The 13122-nt window shown below is 41.2% G+C and overlaps 1 protein-coding gene across 9 annotated transcripts in view; it reads right to left on the bottom strand.

Annotated features, from left to right (window-relative positions):
• Positions 1-3325: 3325 nt before the first annotated feature.
• The window catches only part of POU2F1 (POU class 2 homeobox 1), a 139224-nt gene continuing 129427 nt past the window's right edge, over positions 3326-13122 (bottom strand). For 8 of the 9 annotated variants that reach the window (XM_084790093.1, XM_084790088.1, XM_084790090.1 and 5 more), the window contains 2 exons: positions 10870-10958; positions 3326-9879 (listed from right to left, as the gene is read on the bottom strand). In XM_084790093.1, coding sequence (XP_084646219.1) covers positions 9569-9879; positions 10870-10958 — 400 coding nt within the window. In that variant the 3' untranslated portion in view covers positions 3326-9568. The remainder of the gene's footprint in view (positions 9880-10869; positions 10959-13122) is intronic. The other variant, XM_084790094.1, reaches the window with a different exon arrangement.

Here is a 13122-nt window from a genome sequence, read left to right as displayed (position 1 = left end):
CTTTGGTATCTGCATCAGGCTAGTATTATTAACATTTGGATTCTGCTTTGGGATAGAGCTTGTATGACCCTAGAACCAAAAACCCCCCTCCCCCAATCAAACTGAGATTAAAAAGATCCATGTAAAAATTTCCTTCATTTGTGACCCCCTAACCCACCCACCCACAAGTTAAAAAGTCACAGGCATCTACCTAGCACAAAGGTTATGAAATACAATGCATAGTTGCACAGTGGTGCTGCAAAAGGAAATGAAACTACAAACAAGATAAAGAAAAGTCTGATAATTGTTCTGCATGTTCCCTCACAAATAGGACAGCCACTTCCAAGCAGTTCCAGTACTAGAAAAGAGAAAGAAGGCTCAGAAGGGCCCTTGGGTGGAGACCCTGCCCTGGAGGGGAAAGCACCCAGCAGAGCAGCCAATCCTGTGCCAGCGTCTTCAGCTTCCCCACTCTGTGGAGTCCATGGTCACCTGGCTACAGCTCCACTCTAAGGCCCTGTGCTCAGCTCTCATGGTGACCCTGGCTGTTGTCACATGAGTTATGGTGGTGATGGGATTTTGGCTTTTGTTTTGGAAAATCTGATGACGCGCCAATTTCTTTTATGCATGCTCTGCTCATAGTGGCCAAAGGCCAAAGCTACTGATCACGTACCTCAACAAAACCCTCAACCTGGAAAGAAAGTTGCTTGCCCTGTTGAGGTGGCCAGAGGCATCCCTACCTACTTTTGGACATGCCTCTAAGTGCCAGGACACCACAGACTGGATTGAGGCTGAAGACTTCCCTTTTCTTTGGTTTTTTTGTTTGTTTTGAGTTTATACAATCATTAAGAAATCTTTGGTTTTGGCTGGAAATGGAAAGACAAAACAAAACAAAGAAACCACCCTCCCCTGGCTTATAGCAGCAGTGTTATATGACCTGGCCTGGCTAAGCTTTTTCCCCACAAGTCTGGGGGTGGGAATTGCAAGTTAACTACATTCAAAGAAAACATTGAAAGGGCTGGAGATGCAGCTTCCAGAAGCCCGTTGGATATAAGATTGTCAAATAATAATTCTTATAATAATATTAATAATAAACTTAAATATTTGGAATTCTTTTGGTCATGTCACACAGGAAACAAGTGAAATGTCTATGCAGCTTAAACGAACCTTTGGTGTCCTTTCCACCAAGTCCTGGCAATGAGCAGAAACCCAACGCTTCAGAGGGGAAAAGCCAGCTTTGACCCCACTTGGAAAAGGCAAGGACAGAAGCTGATGCGTGTCCAGCAGTTAGAAATATGGGGTAGACTGGGAAGAGGACAGCTGGTAGTCCTTGAAGGCAAGGTGGTGGGGAGACATGTTGAGAGACCTGTGAAGATCCCTGGCAACAAAAAGAAACAGGAGATTGCAATTTGCCCTCAGTTTGTAGTAGCTTCAAAGCAGATACTTGGGGTTGGGGTGGGTGGGGGGAGGGGTTGTCTCACCCTAGGTGGCAGGTCTTACGATGCTATAGGCCAGAGTTTAATGCTGCTGAGAAGGGAGGGCAGACTTGGCAACTCTGTAGGGCTGAGAGGAAGTTAAAGCAAGTTACTCAGTCATGAGTTAGAAATGAGGTATACAACAGCTCCTGGACAAGTGGTGGGCAGCAAACCCACACTTACTCACCTAGCCTTCACTACCACAGATGAGGAATGGCTGAGGCCCACTCGGGAGAGGGCGCCTCCCTCAGTGAGCCTTCCTGTAGACTGAGTAATGCACACATTCCCATGAAAGTAGAGGTAAGGAGTGAAAAGAAGTCTTTCTCCTGCCATCTGGTCTTAGAGGAGACACCATTTACCATTCAAATTGTAGAAAGCCAACGTTGTAATATGGTCAGTCTTGGTGGACACGCCACCCCACTCCTACACTGTTTGCAACTTTAAACCTAACCAGGCTAGCACTAACTAGTTTACTTCACTTAGAAAACACGTGCCTTCTGCAGACTTAGGAGAATGAAATCCAAGACCCATCTCCCCCAGCCACAGCGCTCCTAAGAGACACTGTCACACAAGTATGGGAAAGTGCGTTTCATTTCCTCCTGCAGTTTTCAGACCCTGAGATATTCTCAAGGCTGAATGGGCACTGATTCTGTTCATTTTTATCTAATGAGACCACATAAGAAACTCCCAAGCACAGAGGCTTCCTGGCTGAAACAGCACTGTAGCCAGCCGTCTGCCAGCAGACCTTGGGATACAGTGATGGCGATCAATGCCACTGCTGATTTAGGAAAGAAGCTTGAAGCTGCTTCTGTGAGGTTGTGGTTATGTTAAACAGTGATGGACAAGTAAAGACAACATGAAAAAACTTTGCAGCAGACCTCAGCTCCTTCCCTCCCCCAGTAAACTAGCTTGGGGTTCTTAACTTTCTGACAGTGCGCCAGATTTGAACCAGAAGGTGGCAAGGGCGGTGGGGTCCTGTGCAGTGTGGGTAGACTTGGGGTGCAGAGGACCTGGGGGCTTATGATGCTCATGATGCATACACTGTTTTCCCACAGCATTTGTTTCAAGTGCTCTTATTTTCAACATCCCTATTACCATATAAACCTACCTAATGCTTTGAAAAGCCACACAACATTATCACTACATTTATATAATGTCAGAATAACAGCTAGTAAAGCTTTTATCAAGTTCAGCAACCTGATCATGTTTGTTGTCTCTCCTTGTCTATGTTTACCTACAGTACACCTAACAATGAACTTAACTTCCCAGCTGCCACATCCTAAAAACACTGCTGAACAAAGCAGTGCTACAGGAGTAAGAAAACATCATCTGGCTGTAGTCTGCTCTTCGTAACTAAATATCGACTGCTATCTAACAGGTTGGATGGGAGTTTTATTTGTAAGACTCTGATAAAGGGAAATAAAAATTCTACTATTATTTTTTTGCACTCCCCAAATTTCTTTCTTGGCAAGAATATTGTGAGTTTGAGGCCAGCCTGGTCTAAAGAATGAGTCCAGGACAGCCAGGGTTACTCAGAGAAAGCCTGTCTTGAAAAACAAAAACAAAACAAAACAACAACAACAAAAAAACAAAACAAAAAACCCCAATGTTACGCTGAGCAATTTGACCTATCTTCACAGAGCAGCAGAGAGAAACAAAATCCATCTCTTCCCAAAGCCAGAGTGAGTAAAAAGTGAGGAAGGAGCAAAGGAAAGGGGAAGAAGGACAAGATAAAGCTCTCCCCACGCCCAGCCTTCTGCTTTATTCCCACTGACGGTTTGGAAAGCTTGAGAAGAAGCAAAGGGATAGCAGTGTCTTTGGTATCAAAATTAAATCCCACTCAAGTTTTGTGAGATGGGACATTTGCTTAAAAAAAAAAAAAAAAAAGCTCTTGAGATTTAGATTATTTTAAAACTAGGGAGCCAAGTCTGTCCCAGGATGAGGGCAGAAAGGTTTTTAGTTTTCCTCTAAACCAACATAATTTTTCATTTACATTTCCTACAAGAAAGAACAACCTTTATTCCCACTTATCAACCAGTCCTTAAATGCTACACCTTATTACAGGTGCCAAGTGTGCGGTTAGCTTCCAACTTTTTGGTTTGAGTTTTCTTTTGTTTGTGTTTTGGTCTAAACAGAATTATCCTTGGTATAAGAAAAGGAAATAAGGTTTTAAAAATGTTGGGCTACTACTAGCACAGCAACTGCTAACATGGCAGAGGATGATCCATTTCACTTTAACTTTCCTAGATCAAGACACATCGCTAACCTCTCTATTCCCTGGGCACATGTCTACATCTGTCTCTTTTCATCTGCACACCTGGGCACGCACACACTCTTCCATTACCTAAGCTTTAGAGAGGTAATGGATCATCAGGAGAGGCTGGCGGGTCTTGAGACGGAGCCATGGCAGTCACAGACATGAAAGGTTATAAATCTGCCCCTGGGTACTCCGAACCTACTGGATACCCCACATGTCACCTGTACGGTTCTGCACACTATGCTGCATATAAGATTATAGAGAGGCCTCAATCCCCCAACCCAAACATAGGGAATATCAAGTTTCCTTTGGCAAGACAGATGTAAAGAAAAACAAATACACACGAGCAATATTTTCCTTCTAACATAATCAATTTTTCCTTTCTCCCCATCCAACCCTCCCTAACCCTATAAACAGGATCCCAAATACATACAGCATCAATCATAATAAACATTAGTTCAACTAAATACTACAGCTAGAATTATTTCCACTATTTATAAAGATTTTTTTCCTTATACTTATTTGGTTTTTCAGTCTAAAGCCAGTTCTGCAACAATGTTAAGCTATGCTGAGGTATTTTATGAAGGTGCCAGAAGTTGTTTTCCACGAGCATTATTCTCACAGATTAAAGTACCACCGTTCTAAAGGAAAAAGGGAAGGAAAAGAGGCAGAGAGATCCGGATCATTGAACCGACATGTGACACACTCAAGCTTACTGCTTCTCGTGAGGGCCAGGAGCAGAAGAGCCAAAATAAGGAACCAGTTCATGAACAGGATGATGGTTAGGAGAAACCCTAGTTCATAAATCCTATCACATGTTGGTTGGGTGCCAGCTGGACAGGTTCCCTGCCCTTCTGGTGGAACCTTACACTTACACGGATGAGGATAAGGCAAAGAGGATTCCGTCAACCTTTAATAATGAAAGCAATTTATTTCCACCTTTTCTATTTCTGCTTGTGTGTGTGTTGTAGGTGCCATCCATGAAAACCTATGGAATAGTGGCTCTTAGTCTCAGAGGAATGGCAAAGAAGAATTAATTTCCCTCCTCAAAATTGAAAATATTAAGAAAGTCTTATTTTTACAAGTATCTGGAAACGATTTCAAAATAGCTACAGATCTGCCCCTTCCCCTCGGTTTTTTGAAACAGGGTTTCTCTGTTTAGCTCTGGCTGTCCTGGAACTCACTCTATAGACCAGGCTGGCTTTGAACTCACAGAAATCCTCCTGCCTCTGCCTCTGGAGTGCTGGGATTAAAGGTGTGCACCACCACATTTGGCCAGGGATGTCTGTATATGAATAAAATAACATGGTAAATGCTGTTCATAGTCACAAATTAAAGTGAACTCCTAATACACTTATAAATAAATTATTCTATCAGTTTCTGCCCAATTGGATAATTGTAGGTTTCAGGTCTTTTAGTATTTCTTCCCATTAGTACTGGTCTTCTTGGATATTTTCAGTTCTAATAGAGTCTGAAGAATAAGTACACTCTATATCCATCAGCTTCAGAAGCCAGTGCAAGGTTTCATTTCAAGCCTTCCTGCTGAGTGGCTGAGGCCCTTCCTTCTATCCTCCCAAGGACGCATGCTGTAGACTGGACTGTGAGTTCTTCAGGACTAGGGCCAGCAGGGAACTGTCTTCTGCACACTAGGGCAGCACTTCTATCTTAGGGAGGAACAGGAATAGGTGTCTTTGCCATCCTAGTTCAATGACCTTATTTATTTCTCTCTTGGTCAAGAAGGACTTGTGAGGATGACATGGCTTAAGAACTTCAGGCTATGATCTATAGTATTTTTTTCTTACATAACATCCCTATATTTACAAATGTACCTGGCATTTCCGGCAAGTTAACTGTTAATGATTGAGCTGAACTGAAATATTGTCAAGCAAAAACCTGTGCTTCTGGATAATGAAGAGATTATTTCCCCAAATAATCGAAGGATGGATAATAGACACAATAATATTAAAGAGGTATAGTTGTGCTTTCTCCCTAAAATAAATGAATGTCGATGTAGAACATATTGGCAAGATGATCACACCCAGAATCTTTTGATACTGTCCCTTTAAAAACTTTCTAATATAAATAGGCTGGTCTTACACAAGGTGAAGCCGATTCCTTTGGTTCTATTCTGGAGTAACAACTTAGATAAACAGGGTGGTGCTGACCTTTCTGACAACAGATAAAAGGAAGTTAATGATAGAATAGTGCTTCCTCATCACAAGGCGCTGTCCGTGGGGCTTCAGAGACATTCCGACTAACAGAGCACTCCACTGTTCCTAAGACAGCAATACTGCTCCTGTGAGAAGGCTTATAGATCTTTCTGTTGTCATTCGGATTCACACAGGGAATAAATAAAGTTTATGCCAAACTGCATTGCTTAAACAGGATTAAACAGTTACATTCACTACTCTCCAGGGAGGGCCCACTATCACAGGCAATGGTATCCCCCCAAATGCATTTAAAGTTAGTCTTTGGCTTACTATGTGCTAACTAAATTCAGGAGTGAAGTAAGTGAGCATAAAGGCCAAGAAGAAAAGAAGAATGAAATAACAAGTTGTAACAACCTGTCTGGTGTTTCTTTTGGAAACATAGAAACTCAAACTGAATGCCTCTTTTAGTTAAATGACCCCTTTAGTTTCTAGACTTAAACGTTTTAAGTTTGAGTTCAAAAAGCATTTGAGATCATTAAAAGAAAAAAGAAAAAAAGATGGTGAAAAATAGCCAAGGTGTTTATGAAGTTGTAGGATTAACAGAATATTTATTAGGGATGGTGATGGAAGGTGACTTTAGCCTGAACACCTACCAGCAGGTTTTAGTAGTGTTTCATGAATACATGTATAAAGTACCTTTCATTTTACAACTTAATTTAAAATACATTAAAAAGGGGAGGAAAAAATTAAAGTCATCTTTGTCTAAAGATTTTCTCTTAATACAGTATTTATGCTGGTTTTAAGGTCTATCTATCCTCAAATGAACTACATAAAAAGGCAGCAATCCTTTCTCAAACCGACAAGACAGAGAAGACAGAGGAGGGACTGACTGACACTTAAAGCTTAGTATCATCTTTAAAATTAAAGTCTGTAGGGGAATCTTATTTGGGAAAAAGATTCCTTTAACCACAGGGCAAAACAGTTTTACTCTGTCCTCCTTAACTCCCTGGCCAGGTCCCTGGGGACTCTAGACTTCCTTTGGTAGCAATTTTGGAAATTAATGCTGTAACTTCTCATCTGTATGGTGGGTAATCAGCATTTCTCTCCCTGAATTCTTCCTTCTAACTTCACCACTCCTGAGGGAGGGACTCCATGCTAGGGGCAGAAACAACATTGATAGCCCTAAAATCACATGCACAGACTAAGGTTAGAATGTTAAGTCAAGATAAAAGATTAAATTTACAAGAAAGAAAAAGCTGTTGGGGAGGAGAGAAATTAGTAACTGACATAGCCATTCCATTTACACACTGACCTAAACAAACTAGCTAAACTCAAGGTCATGTCTGCCCAGAGGGTATTACAATTTACCAACATAAAAGATTAAAAACAAGCAGCAACTTTCACATAAAATTAATCAAGAAAATGAATAAGAAATTGTCAGTAGCATCTATTTCCTCAATGTGTTTGAACTGCACATTATAACTAGTTCATTAGTACAGCAGCTTGCTAAAAATTGACTTTGGTTCAAGCTTAGTTTAAAAAACAAAAAATAAAACAAAAACCCACCCATACCATAGAAAATAGGTGGATGCGCATCTGTTAGCTTCCCTGCTTGCAGTTCACTGATTTTTAGAGGAATTTTAGGAAAAGCTAAGGGTAAAAGAAATTATTTAGAGGTGAAAATTAAATACTCTAGGAAATAAGCAAAAGGAGCTCAAGAAAAATTTAAAATGGGACCAAGATGTTTTGACCTTTAATATTAATATGACTTTCTCCTCACTGAATCACCAAGAAAGGTACACATTTGTGCCTGTGTTCCTGCCTTTCTGAGTAACAGGGCAGAGAGACAAATGCATGGAATCCAAGTTTCCTGTGGACACAAGCAAAGCAGTGAGAAGGAAAGTCACTCCCAGCCCTAAGTGCAGTCCACCAGGGACCAAAGCAGGTGCACTCAGACTCCAACGGGAGCCGCTAACTTGCATGAGCTTCGCTGCAGTGACCTGGTCATCTGGAAGAGTGCTGGTACAGACACTATAAATATAGGACATGGGTAAAGAGGGGAATTTACCTCTAAATTACCCTCCTCCACCTTCATCCATTTTCATCAGCTCTTCCTTTTCAATAGGTTAATTTTTGTAGACTAGAAACACCCTAAAAATAACTGCAGGAGCAAATCACTTTTTTACATCAAGTCTACCTTGCAGGGGCATAACAAAGGAGAACTTCAGACTGTAAGGTTCTCTCAGCCTTTCTCTGAGCTTCTACAGCTACGCTTTACCCAGTCAGCAAAGTGCCTCCATCAGTCAGAGAACTGATGAAAATCTCAGGCTTGGAGAACCATGTGAGCCACTCAGTGGACAGGAAGCCTGTGACTCTCTAGAGGAAAGGGTGGCAAACTACTCAGGCTCTTCATAGTGACCTTTCTGGGATATGCAATTAGAAAACAGTCCAACAGAATCTCCTTAGAAAAAAAGGAAGAGAAGTGTTTCCCAATTTCAGTAAATTAATTAGATCTTGACCAAATAAGTCAAAGAAGTTTAGATGAAAAATTTTCATAAAATGAAAACAAACAAACAAACAAACAAACATCAACAGTAGGAGCATTTTTTTTTAAAAGAGATAAGAAATTAGGAGAACCACCAAGTCAGGTGTCTGCAGTAGTCTTTGCTCTTTGGAACCAAACCCTGCCCTGCAACAGGCACAGCTGTTCCCATGGAAAGTAGCAGAAAGCAGCACTGTTGCACCACAGTGTCTGGGCCTCAGGGCTGCTCAATGATTTGGGGGTGAGTGAGAGCTACAGTTCAGCAGGAATTCCTTCCTACACAAAAGTGCTCCAAAGGCACCACCTGATGGGGGAGGGGCGTGTGTGAAGTAGGAGTGTTTGCACACACTGCCTTCAGCTTCTGCACCAAGCCTCTTGCATAAGTGGCAAAAGAAAATCATTTTCTAGCACCTCTGTAAGAGTCATCAAGGATAAGGAAACCAGCAAGAACATTCCCGGAAGTTAAGAACGTAAGTCTCCCTTTATCCCAAAACCCTCCCTCCCCACAGTGTGGGAGCTCACTGAAATAGGATCCAGGAGCAAGAGATAAACATGTCCTATATATATATATATATATGTATATATGTATATAAACAATAACAGAGATACAGTAATACAGGCCTGCCTAAATTGTACCAGTTAAGAAAGGAACCCCCAACACAATTGATATGATTATAAACACCTTCTTATGACTTAATGGCCTGCACAACAGACCTATAAAAATGATTTTTTTAAGAAAAAAAAAAAAAAAGAAAAGAAAAGAAAGAAAGAAAGAAAAAACTCATCCTCTATTGGAACTGGTAACCCACCTTAGCTTGTCATCATGACTGCTGGAAATGATAAGTAGTCCTTTCACTTATTTTTGTCTGTCTGTTTTGATTTTTTGTTTCTTTTTTGTTTTGTTTTTGTTTTTTTTTTTCCTTTTAAATTTTTGGTTAGAAAGTTCTCCAATCCATGAAGCAATCCCGAAGACATTGTTTTATTATAAAATTAGGCAAATGTCCTGTCTCCATTTTTTTTCCTGGTGTGTGTGTTTTTTCTTCTTTCCATATCTTCCTCATTCTCAACATGGTGGGAGGAAGCAATCACACTTGTCAGTTCCTTAACAGCTGGTAGCCCATCACCCTGCAGTGATGAAGGCGTGTGGCAGCCCAGCTCTCTGCCCAGCTCACTGTGCCTTGGAGGCGGTGGTGGTAGTGGAAGCAGCCCCACTGGCAGAGGCTACTGTGAATAAAGAGTTCTGGATGGATTCAGCTGAGGTGGAGGAGGCATGAAGGCTGGCTGTAGGTGCGGAGTTCCCTGTGGAGGCTGCTGCGGCAGAAACCAAGCTTACTGGGTTGCTGGTGAGCAGAGAGAGGTTCTGAGGGTTCAGGAACAGAGGGGCAGTCACGATGTTGGGGGCTCCTCCTGCATTGGCAAATACAAGGTTCCCAGTTGCATCCAGTGAAGTTATTGGAAGAGAACCACTAGAAGCAAGAGCTATAAAGAAAGAACAGGAAGAACATTAAACTTCATCCTGGAGAAGGCAAATGACACATCAGCACAGTTCTACGTCGCAGCAGGGTGTAGCTCTTCGCTGGTTCTTCCCTTCCCCTTATCATGCTATGCTGACACCAACTCCTTTACTTACAATTGTGAAGCATCTAAAGAGCTGAAAAGTCAGTTTGACAAACTGACAGGGCAGAGTTATGAGAACTGTGTAACAAATCAGTTATTTTCTATTTTTAAGTGTCAGGTCTATACCACGTACTTACAACTATTTGTTAAATCCAATAATTTTATCTTTTCAATGGAAATAACTTAAAATGACCATTCAAAAGACTACTAAAGTGACTAAAGTATTAAAATATATTATTTAGCTTTTATCAACTCAACTGCCATTATTTGACAAATTTGAGAATAAATTTCATATAAAATGAAAGCGGTCTTTCCAAAGCCTTTAGTCATGAGAAAATTTACATATCACTAAATACAAAGGCATGATTAAACATTTTTGGTTTTTTGTACTTCTAGAGGCACAACACTTGACTCTTATGAACTATGCAAGACAAACACTCTACCGTTCCACACAGCTACATTCAGGTGGGGGTGGAACTGGGAAGTTTTACTTGAAGAAGCTTGACTTGAGATAGGTAAACATCAATAGGAAAAAAAAATCTACATCCAACTCTATTCACATAAGAAAATAACATCCAGACTTCTTGGAACATACCAAACTATGTATTGTTTGTTCTCACAAACAAGCTTGTGCATTCTTCTTCTGCAAAACTATTTTATAGGGACGTCTTAATCCTCAAGAACAATTTAATCAGCATTCAACTGCTGTCTCTCCTCATCTTTATCTTCAGCAAAGCAGACAGCTTCCACTTACCACCAACATACACACACACACACACACACACACACACACACACACACACACACACGCTCACAGTCAGGTGCACCAAGCAAGAAAAAAATGCGGCTGACCTTGAATAGTTGCCAGTGTACTGTTGCTCATTAGGGCTGGGCTGAGAGCACCACCCAGAGTTCCCGGATTGAGACTGAGTAAGGCACCTCTGCAAGTGCAAAAGAGGAATCACTCTACTGCCACCTAGACATAACCACCAGTTTGACAACACCCAAATTGAGAAAACAGAAAACTTCAGCTTGGGGATCTTTGTTACTTTCTCTATAGTCTTATATGGTTCAGTTAGTGCTTCCAAGTTATTGCTTTTTTTTAACGCTTACTTGTATAAACAAGGTTAGGATCTTCATAAAATATAAAACTTTTAGGCAGGTGGATCTCTGTGACTTTGATGCCAGTCTGGTCTATGAAGAGAGATCAGGAAAGCCAGGGCTACACAGAGAGACCTGTCTCAAAAACCCAAAACCAAAACAACCAACCAACGAACCATCCAAAAAACCAACCAACCAATAAAATAAAACAAAACAAAAAACCCAAAACCAACCAACCAAATAAACAGTAAAAATATAAAATTACCACACCACATTCACTGCTGGTCTATTAATAATAGCTAGGAAAAATAAAATTAACAGAGATTGATGAATAGATAGAAATGGAAAATACCAAATGAATAACCCGGGCCAGAATTACAAAGGCTGCATGGTCTCTTTCATAGGTGACTCCTAGCTTTGATTCTTTAGTTTATATGTTTAACTTGGAATATCTGTAGGTCAGAAAGCCAGAAGGGGTTCATGAGAGGAGGAGGACAAGAGGTCTTAATGGGGTAAGGGAACATAGCAGAATGTATGTGGTATGGCAAGAAGTGGAGGGGATACTGGGGATCAAAGGTTTAAGCAGAGATAGTAGTGGTGAGGGACGGGAGCAGAGAAGAAAGGTAGTCAACAAAAATGACTAGTGTATGAGAAAGCCTCATGGAAACCTATGTGTGCTAATTAAAGTACATAATAAAAATAAGAAAAGGAGTTTATACAGAGGTACCCTATATAGTTGGACAATGTTGTTCCCAGAAGGCACAGACTATTAAATAAAAATCACAGTGCCATACAAGGGATATTTCTCTACAAATTACTTGTCTGGGAGGTTCTAGAAACTGACACCCTAGAAATAAAAACAAAATAAAACAAAACCACTACAGGCTATTGCCACTGCTCCTGGTTGTCCATCATAACTAGATAGTAAGACTCTATTAATGCAGACACATGTTCTTCAGTTGCAGGACATAGGAAAATCAATCTGGAACTGACCAGGAAACTTCCTCCCTGCTGGCTAGCTTTTACAGTGCTAAGAGGCGCTCTACAGGCACCTGGGAGAGACAAGACATCTAGTCTTACCCAACGCTAGATCCTGTATGTTACAATACTGACCTATCAAACAAGATGGGGCTATTGGTGTAGTAATGTATGGCTTCTCTAGGGTAAACAACTGATTAGATTTGAGGCCTATTCATAGAAAGGAATTCATGTCTAGTACTTTAAATCTAGTTAAAAGCCCGTGGATGGGGAGGCCATGGGATAAGAGGTAGGGCAGATACTGGCTATTGTTTTGTTAACTGTTTATAGGTAAACTGTCTTCTAAGTATTTGTTAATACCCACAGATCTATGATGCTCTCAACCCAGGTCAGAGAAGTTTCTTATTGAAGTTTCTCCCCCGAACCGTACACACAGGTTTCTCTGTGTAATAGTCCTGGCCTTACTTTGTAGACCAGGCTGGCCTATAATTCATAGAGATGCCCCTGCTTTTGCCTCCTGTGTGCTGGGATTAAAGTCATGAGCCACCACACCCAGCATTAATGCAGACTCATAACTGCTCAAATTGATGAGAATAAGCAACTGTTGGGTATACAGCCCTAAATAGTACATTTTTATCAATCCCATCTCCCTAGCATCAGGACTCAGGGAATATTGAGGACAATGTTCCTCAGGGTAAAAAGGATGTAAGAGCTGGAAGCTGGAAAGAAGCCCTGTGAAATGCTGTCTTCTAGACATGACGTGGCATCTGCACTCAACAAGGGCACAGCCGGTATGGTTACCTGAACAAGACAAGCCAGTCAAACTCCAGTGTAGATGGGGCAAGGGCTCGTGAGGTTTCACCCCTGGCTGAGGAGCTATTGGCAGTTGATGGCGGCTGGAAGAGGGGTCTCACCACTAGTAGGTGACACATATTCCAGTGGGTGGCTCTATACTCACATGCATACGGGTAGCACTAATTAGACTGGCTAATTGAAAGAAACGACATGAACCATGAAGGTCTATGT

Source organism: Acomys minous (genome assembly GCF_964271855.1).
Source record: "Acomys minous genome assembly, chromosome: 1".
Lineage (NCBI taxonomy): Eukaryota > Metazoa > Chordata > Mammalia > Rodentia > Muridae > Acomys > Acomys minous.
This window is presented reverse-complemented; position numbering and strand designations above follow the sequence as displayed.